The 8,836-nt window shown below is 38.0% G+C and overlaps 1 protein-coding gene across 1 annotated transcript; it reads left to right on the top strand.

Moving 5' to 3' along the window:
- Window positions 1-398: 398 nt before the first annotated feature.
- Window positions 399-6,964, top strand: LOC103482371 (serine/threonine-protein kinase pim-1-like). The gene is made up of 9 exons (XM_008438496.2): window positions 399-688; window positions 1,096-1,356; window positions 2,441-2,539; window positions 2,669-2,763; window positions 3,733-3,780; window positions 3,872-4,090; window positions 4,296-4,473; window positions 4,572-4,742; window positions 4,843-6,964. The coding sequence occupies exons 1-9, from the start codon at window positions 634-636 to the stop codon at window positions 4,932-4,934; spliced, it is 1,218 nt and encodes a 405-aa protein (XP_008436718.2). The 5' UTR covers window positions 399-633; the 3' UTR covers window positions 4,935-6,964.
- The last annotated feature ends 1,872 nt before the right edge of the window (window positions 6,965-8,836 follow it).

The following is an 8,836-nucleotide window of genomic DNA, read 5'->3' as shown; positions in this document are numbered from 1 at the left end:
AAATTTTTAAACACCGATTTAAAAACATGAAAACAAGTAAAAACCTTCTTAGAAATTGGAAATATAAGGTTTAGTATTCATTTATTATCAGCCATGTTTTTGCTTTTAATTTAATTTAATAGCAAACGGAACCACAAACAAAATGTGACTGTTCCTAAAGAGTGGAATTGGCCATATTCATATATTAATTATGAAAAAAAAACACACCCAAGAGTGAGCTATATCCTGAGCTACACCCCAGCTGAAGTTATTTTAATTTGAATATGTTTTTGCAGCAAATAAAAAGTGATCTCTGTGCTGCTCCACTATTTAGGATTAATTTCTCTACTCTTTCCTGGAAAACTGAAACTGGATAAAATGTTTATATTTGATTGTGGGGATTTTTCTGTGTTCTGTAGGTTAGAGGTCAGGGTTAAGTCAGAGGGCCGCTAAGCAACATCACCTCCATTCTGACATTTATGACCAAATTTTGGAATGTTATTTTTGATGTCACACTGGTTGGTGTGAACCCAACATTCTATTTGAGTTCAGTTCGTCAGAAATCTCTGATAGAGTGAGACGTGACTACAAGAGACAAAACTGCCAACACTTGTATTTGAAGTAATTGACACTGAAGTCTAGAAAAAGACAAAGATGGTCAAAGAACGTGAAAGAAAGGGAAAAACACCGGCTGTCAAGAAACAACGAGGTAACTGAGTTCATGACATGAGTTACACTCAAGACTATCAATAAATAGTTCATGTTTTAGTTTTTAGAGAAAGATAGATTAGTTTGGATTTAAAAGTAAATTTTACACACTGATCAGTGAAGGTCAGCCTATAATTGTGCTCATAATACATAATTAGGTGGTTTTTCGTTTTTGCCATTCGGCCTATAAATAAAATGTATTATTATTACTTATGAGTTCATTATTTGGTTGGAAACTTTAAAATGTGCGAATCTGTTGGCTTCTCCAACATCTTGGTAAAAATCAGTTAAAGATTGAACAGTTTGTGTAATAAAGTCCTACACAAACTGTGAGGTGATTCATAAATAATAAATATATGACAAATGGTCAAAAACATTGCATATTTTTTCCAATATCTCTCATTTTAGACAACAACAGCTGGATGACTCCATCAAATATTGAGTCTGTTCAAAAGTGCAGACCAAAGAAAAGGAAAGGAGTTCAAGATAAAACCCCCAGAAAAAAGATCAGGGTCTCTGTGACGACCGGAGCCTCCACAACCTGCCAGGACCACATCAAGAGGAAAATGACAGAAGAAGCAGAGGGATGTTCAACACCGACCAAGAAGAAGGGACTCCTGCAGCAGGTCCAAACCAAAGAGACTTCCTCCTCAATGGACAACAGCTCAGGTTGGCTGCTTTGCTCTACATTATATTGACAGAACAAAGTGATACAAAGGCATGGTTTCAATGTGAAAAATTTAAACATTTCGGTATTCCCTTGAATCCAGCCTCTTTTACTATGAGAAACTCTATGAAAATTCACCCAGTGCTTTCACAGAAATAAAGTCCACTTGATACAGGTCACATTTGAAAAGATCAGATATGTAGCAATCTGATCACTACATGTTGCATTAAAACATGCACTAAAAGTCCATTAAAAATGTCAACTTTGCATTAAAGTGTCATTATTTACCCAATGACACTTCATGACAACTGTCATCAACATTCATGAAAACGTAATAGGTAATAGGCAAATTCACTAGAGAATCAATATCACAGCTGGGTCTTGCTAACCTCTATTTAAACTCCTAGTGGTCAGATGCTGGTGCAGCCACAGTTGCTCCTTTGGTAAATGTGTGTGTTGCCTTTAAAACAGTTCATCCTTTATTTTAAAGGATGAACAGGCTCTTTTCTTGTACTGTTGTACAAGAAAAGAGGAAAAGTAAAGAGGTGACAGGAAGCAATTCAGTCTCACCAGAAGAAGTTTAAAAAGGTGTTTGCAAGACCTGGATTTTATTTTGGTTATTCACTTGTGATTATCAGCAAGTAAATTACCATATTACATAAATACTTATCTTCAAGCTAAATTATTGGCAAACTAAATATTTAGCTCGACAATCAAATTAGAGTTTAGATTTATGGCCGATATAAACCTATATAAATCTGAACCCGATAGAATTATTTGCTTGATGGCCAGGTCAGATCTGGTTTCTGTGGCACATTCAACAAGCCTACAATATATACAGCACCGACAAAGCCAAAAACAATACATGATGTAAAGTTCTGTTAATCTACTTATTACAGTAAATAGAGAGGGAGATAGTTTAATGAGAATGTAATAAATGCAGCACAATGCAGGCACACTCATCTTTTTTTTCTGTCCAGCCATTTTTGCCTTATGGTAACTAAAGGCTGAAATACTCGTGTTGTTTCTTTTGGTTATTCTCAATGATAGGATATAGCAACTTCAGTTTGGTACTTTACATTACAGGAGATATAAGAAAGAAGAATTTGAAGAGGAAGGTGAATGACTTTGAGGAACCACCAATGAAGAAGAAGACAAAAAAAGAACAAGTGACTTCCCAAAGAGGTCAGAATTTAAGTTGACAAAAGAAATGTACAAGTCAGAACTTCTACAATTAAATCTGATGTAACATTTGTGTGAAGAGGGTTTTATTCTGATGCTTTCTGAAACTCAAACATGTGTTCATGTGTTTAGCCAAATTCCAGAAAAAATATACTGAGCTGCATCTACTGGGAGAAGGAGGCTTTGGATCTGTGTTTGCTGGATATCGACAGAAGGATAAATTGCCTGTAGGTGTCTTTGGAATATTTAAACGATTACTGATAGCTACAAAGTTATCGGTAATAGTTCTTCTAACAGTCAGTAGGAGTTCAAGTTTGTAAACAAACAAAAAAAAGAGTTAAAATCCTCTTAAAGATGGAAGTCTAACAGCCATATTGACATATTGACCCTCTGTTTCAGCTGATTTTAGCTAATGAAGACTCAAACTGAAAATGTCCATGTCTGTAAGATAAAACTATATATCAGTGAAATTACTTTATTAACCAATGAGATTTTAAATGTAAATGTGTAGATGGGTAATGTCAAGGCACTCTGTCCTGTATGTGATAAATGCTTCCCTGCTTCAACCTTAACCCACTTGATTCAGATGACTGCAGTTCAGGAAACGTCACCCATTCAAATCAGCTGCACTGAAGCAGAGAAACACATAAAACACACATGACAATGTCTCTTAAGGACCAGGGTGGGGACACTTTGTATTAAGTGAGCCAAAGAGCCACTTAGGGTTCTGCAGGTTGCAGAACTATTATTTAATAAGACGAAAAGTGTGATCCTATCTCAATTTGTTTTTAAAGGTTTTATTGGCTCTTGTGGCCTTTATTTGATAGTCAGTTAACAGGAAAGTGGGCAGTGAGAGAAGGGGAAGATATGCGGCAAAGGTCGCCAGGTCGGGAATCAAACCCGTGACGGCCATGTCAAGGACTGAGGCCTCCACATGTGGGCCATGCTCAACCCCTGCGCCACCACAGCACATCCCCCTATCTCAATTTTTATCTCAATTTATTTTTAATTCTTTGTTCAATTAAAACTATGAAGCTATATAACTGAAATTGATGAATGAGACCACTTGACTATGGTTTTTGTCAATGCACCTTACAGTATTACTAATAACTCCATACATACTGACCTTAGGAAGTCTGAACAATCTCTTTAAGAATATTCCTATTGCTGAGCAATGCTTTGTTTCTATGTTATAGGTGGCTATCAAACACATCCCAAAAGAAAATGTGTTTCTCAAACATAAGGTAAGTGAGCAACAGCACCTAAGACTGACTTTAAGACTTTGCTGGATTCCAGATGCATTGTGAGTTTCTCCTGTTTGCTTTGATGTTTCAGGATGAGAATGGCAGGAAGATGGCATTGGAGGTGGCCATCATGTTGAAGCTGAGGAATCTAACTACCAGTTCATCAAGGCAGTTGGCCCTGGTGTCCCTGCTGGACTGGTATGAGCTGGAAGAAGAGCTGCTTCTAGTGATGGAGAGGCCCATGCCGTCAGAGGACCTCTTTGTCTATCTTGATGAGCATGAAGGTTGTCTAAATGAGGAGGAGGCCAAGGTAGAGTCCAATGCTTCCTCCACTTAGAAATGTTGCAATACTTTATGTTAATCACATAATCTCTAAGAAATACATTAATTTATGTAGTTTTACTCTGACAGAATGTGAAAAAAAAAATCCCATATGATATTTTACTTTACAAGTTGCCAAAGGCCAACATCAAACTAAGCAGAATTTTGAGATTCAAATAATTTTTGTCTTTTAGATAATATTAAAACAGCTGGTGGAAGCAACGATTCAACTTCAGGATGCAAACATCTTCCACAGAGATATTAAAGTGGAAAATGTCCTGATTAAGAGCAGCTCAGAAGGCCCACAAGCCTATCTCATAGACTTCGGTCTAAGCTGTTTTGATCGTGGAAGGAAATTTGCACTTCTCCGTGGTATGATATTCCTATTCTTTCTGTCTCTGCTGTGAAAACCTAACTTCTTTTTAGCCTTCTTCAACTTGATGACTGTCTTATTCTCACACATCTTTTAGGTACCCGTGATCACGTCCCACCAGAATTTTACAGACTTAAGAAATATACTGCTGGACCCACAACGGTGTGGCAGTTGGGAGTGCTCCTGTTTGAAATTCTCCACAACAAGATGTTCAAAACCATCAGTTTCCTCACAAACAAGCTGAAGATCAACAAGAGGCTTTCCAAGAGTTAGACAAACACTTGTATTTTATCTTTTCACAGCATATATAAATCTGTCTTCTGTTTGCAGCTCTAACTGTTGTTGCACTTTGACCTCTGACCCTCCAGACTGCCAGGATCTTATGACAAAGTGCCTGAAGGAACAGCCAAAGGAGCGTCCCACGCTGGAAGAACTGCTCAGTCACCCATGGTTTTCTTAAACATACACACACAGACATTGGAATTATAACTTTTTAGTATTTAGTCTAGTCTAATTTAGGATGAGGATTGAGTTTAGGGTTAAATGACATGTTAATATGTTGGGTTTTCTCCTAGTTGTTTGGTTTCTTCTCATAGTCTGAAGAATGTCCCATACATCAAAATAGAAATGTTGGATTTTCTCCTCTAGGTTGGGCTAATTAAATGTTTGGGGGTATTCTCCAGGCACTTTAGTTTCTTCCTGCAATCTAAAAGACATCCCTTAGGATAATGCATGATTTTGGATTTTCTCTGGGTGCTCCGGTTTCCTCCTGTTGTTGAAACATCCATTTTCAGCTAAAGATTCGTACAGAAAATGCTCATTAGTGTCATGAGGTGAGGGTGGTGAGGACAAATGCAAGCTGGATCCAGGTTGTAGACAAATGATGAAATCAGCTCGAACAGTCAAACAAATAGGCAGCACAGTGAGCGGAAATGAAGGTAACACTGGTAGCAAATGACTGAGAACAAAAGCTGACGCCGACACAGGACTTAAGCCAGTTCCACTGTGATGACGAAATAAACAGAAACTCAGGACTAAACAGTTCTACTGAGAAACTGAACTACAAACTACAACAGACGAGGAATAGACGACATAAGACGAGGACCCAACAAGAGACAAAGACAACAGGTAGGTTTAAATAAACAGGGAGGGTAATCAGGTAACTAGACACACCTGAGAAGCAATCAACAGGGAAGGAAGGACAGGAACAGGGCTAAATACAGAAAACCTCAAAAATAACTACACAGAAAACACAGAACCTAACAGTATCCCACCCTCAAGGGCGGCTACCAGACGCCCAAACAACAACAACAACAACAACAAAAAAGGTCCAAAAACAACAAGGGCGGGTGGAGGGGTGCTGGACGGGGAAACCAGAGTCCACTAGGGAACAAAACAAAAACTCAGTCCAATGAAAAAAAAAAAACACACGACCAGGGCAGGACCTGCCGTGGAAAGTCTGGAGGCCCATCCTCTTTCACTTTCTGTCTGCTCTCTTGCCTTTCGGTATATCTTTATCTCTACTTCACTACCTGAGCCCGACACTTTCTTTTTTCTTTAGATTGATACAGTTAATTATGCTATATGGAGAATTGTCCTTTTTTAGTTCAAATCCAGAGACTGGACCAGACACAACAAACTTCACATGTTTTTGTAGTATTCTGTCATTTGGTCTCTCAGGTGTTCTGTTGACTATGTTTTCCTCCACATCTAGGTTATCCTGGAAGACATCTCTGAGCCGTTTTTGTAACTCCACTCAGACAACAATATCTAACTATTAACATGTTGTCTTGTCATTTTTAGGTCTGTTCTTTCATCAGAGCCCGAGCTCCAGTGTATGTTTTGTTTGTCTTGTCCACTTTCCTGTCCTCTCCAACCCCAGCCGGTCGAGGCAGATGGCCGCCCATCCTGAGCCTGGTTCTGCTAGAGGTCTATTCCTTTGAAAGGGGAGTATTTCCTCTCCACTGTCGCCCTGTGCTTGCTCAGGATGGGGGATTGCATTAATATGAAGCTTTGATGCAGTCTGCTGGTTTCCTCCCCTTCACAGAATCGCCACCTTAACGTGGTGGAGGGGTTTGAGTACCCCTATGGTCTTGAAGTCGTGGCTGTCTGTGAGTTTCACCTCAGGTGGGGTCTCACATGGCATACAGGCTTCAGGGCGGGGTCAGACCAAGAGCGATTCATAGACTTTGATGCAGAAAGACCATAAATAATGACAGGTATCAACTGCAGTACGCACCTTCCTGGAGGGAAAGAGCTTCTAGCAAGTAACTGCTGGTCGACCTTGGCTCCATAACCAAATAACATCAATAATTCTGCTTAACACGAATGCAACACCTGTAGGAAAGGACGCTGAGGTCAGATGCCATGTGAGTGGAATCATTCTGTATCTAGGAACACAAATACAAAAGTTTATTTCTCTCTTTATTAAAAAGCATATACTTTTGATTTTTCAGCAACAAATTTCTGAAAACTACTGAGCCTTTACACTTGAAAATTCCTGTTTATTTGCAAAAACAGTGACTTGCAAAAGTATTCACACATTCTAAACTTTTCAACTTTACTTTTATTTATCAAAGTATTTTTTCCCCTTTTTTCATTGGAATTTTATTTCATAGATAACACAAGGTACTTTATATTGGTGAAGTTGACAGAAAATTTGACCTTTTCAGGATTTGTCTTGTTTTATAAATTCAGATTAGACAAATTTAGCATGCATCTGTATTCAGATCCCAACCTCCATCCTTCTCCACACCTCAGTAATGTGTGGTTCTTATATTTTGCTTTATATGTTTTCAGTTATGTCCCCTCCCTCATAACATGTTTCTAAAATTAAACCAGTTATCATTCTTTCCCTATTTGTTCATGTAGGGTTGTTGTTCCATAATCAAGTTACCATTAAAATATATTCATCTCTGGCCTATGAATAGTGACACAAAGCTCCAGTACTGGAATTTGAAAGGCCTGAGAAGAGTTTCTCAGTTTTCACTCATGGAACTTTGGAAGTCAGTATCAGTCTTTTTAATGTAGATGCTATCCAAACTGTTAGTTTTTATAGAAGGAGTTTAGACAAAACAATCTAAATACTTAAAGCTACAATACTTAAAGCTACATGAAGCTACTTAGAGCTTCATGGGGACATCATGTCCTCTCTAGTTTGAAGTATTTAGGACTACAAGTTATTAGTTAATCTAAAACTGAGATTTGCCACACTGTAAAATTTGCAGTGTGGCAAATACTGCAAATTTGCCACACTGCAAATAGTGTGGCAAATTTGCCACACTATTGGTATAGTCTGTAAATACCAACATTTACAAACTATGACATCCAAAACATTGTATTAATATATGTAAGATCTACCTTTCAAATATTGTTCAACCAGTATCCCTCCTTGGTTACAAAAGTCAGTAATGTACCAATATTTCTTTCCTTTCCAATGTGTCCCATTGTTTCTATTCAAATCTCTTCATGTTTTGTTTTTGGACAGGCAATACTCAAAAGCACACTTCTTAAGAAAATGATTCTTAGGCTATTTATCATCTTCAGGCTCAATCGTGTCTATGCTTCCCTCTCAACACTATCATTCTTATTTCTTCCTATGTGCCTGTCATAATAAGCAGAGAACTCTGTTGCTATTGCATCACCTCCATTTTGTCTCTTTGGCCCCAATCAGCAATTATCCCCTCCATTTTGAACTCCTCATTTCATATATGGACAAAAGAAGCCATAAAGTGTTTATATTTAAGTTCTTAAGGATAACACTCTCCTCAGCTTTGGTTTAATAAAACACTATGCATCCTTTATTTTTCCTTAGTTCACATAGTCTCAGCTCAGTAGCCCTGCAAGTATTCAGCTCCCACTTCTCACCACGCTAAATACCCAGACTGCTTTCAGCATCCACAAAAAAAAAAAAAAATACAAAAAGTGAAGCAACCTGTAGTATCAGTGGCAGTCCATCGTTGAGGTATGAACTTGGTCATCATGGTGTAGCTTGGTCATCATAGAAACAGTGGGAGGACTGGCTACTGGCTTCATGTTAACCAAACATGGGTGTGGCTTTGCTTCCCGCTTGTGGTCAGGAGGATTTGTTCCCCAACTTTGCAAAGTAAGCATCAGCACGGCACAACAGTCTTTGTCGAAGGTGCTAATGGGTTTAAAGTCCTTATTTTTTATTTTTTGGATGCAATATTTTGCACATGAATTACTATGTTGAACCATTTATTTATTTCTAAGTTCATTGCAGTTATCTATCCTCTATAAATGTATGTCATATCTAGTATAAAAGGATAATTTAATATCTCAATGGTCCTAATGACAGGAATAACTTCTTGGGCCTTTTTAGAAAATGTTCTTCACAAACTT

This window comes from Poecilia reticulata, chromosome 20 (genome assembly GCF_904066995.2).
Source record: "Poecilia reticulata chromosome 20, P_reticulata-male-v2, whole genome shotgun sequence".
NCBI lineage: Eukaryota > Metazoa > Chordata > Actinopteri > Cyprinodontiformes > Poeciliidae > Poecilia > Poecilia reticulata.
The sequence above is the reverse complement of the archived record's forward strand: the minus strand, read 5'-3'. Positions and strand labels throughout refer to the sequence as shown.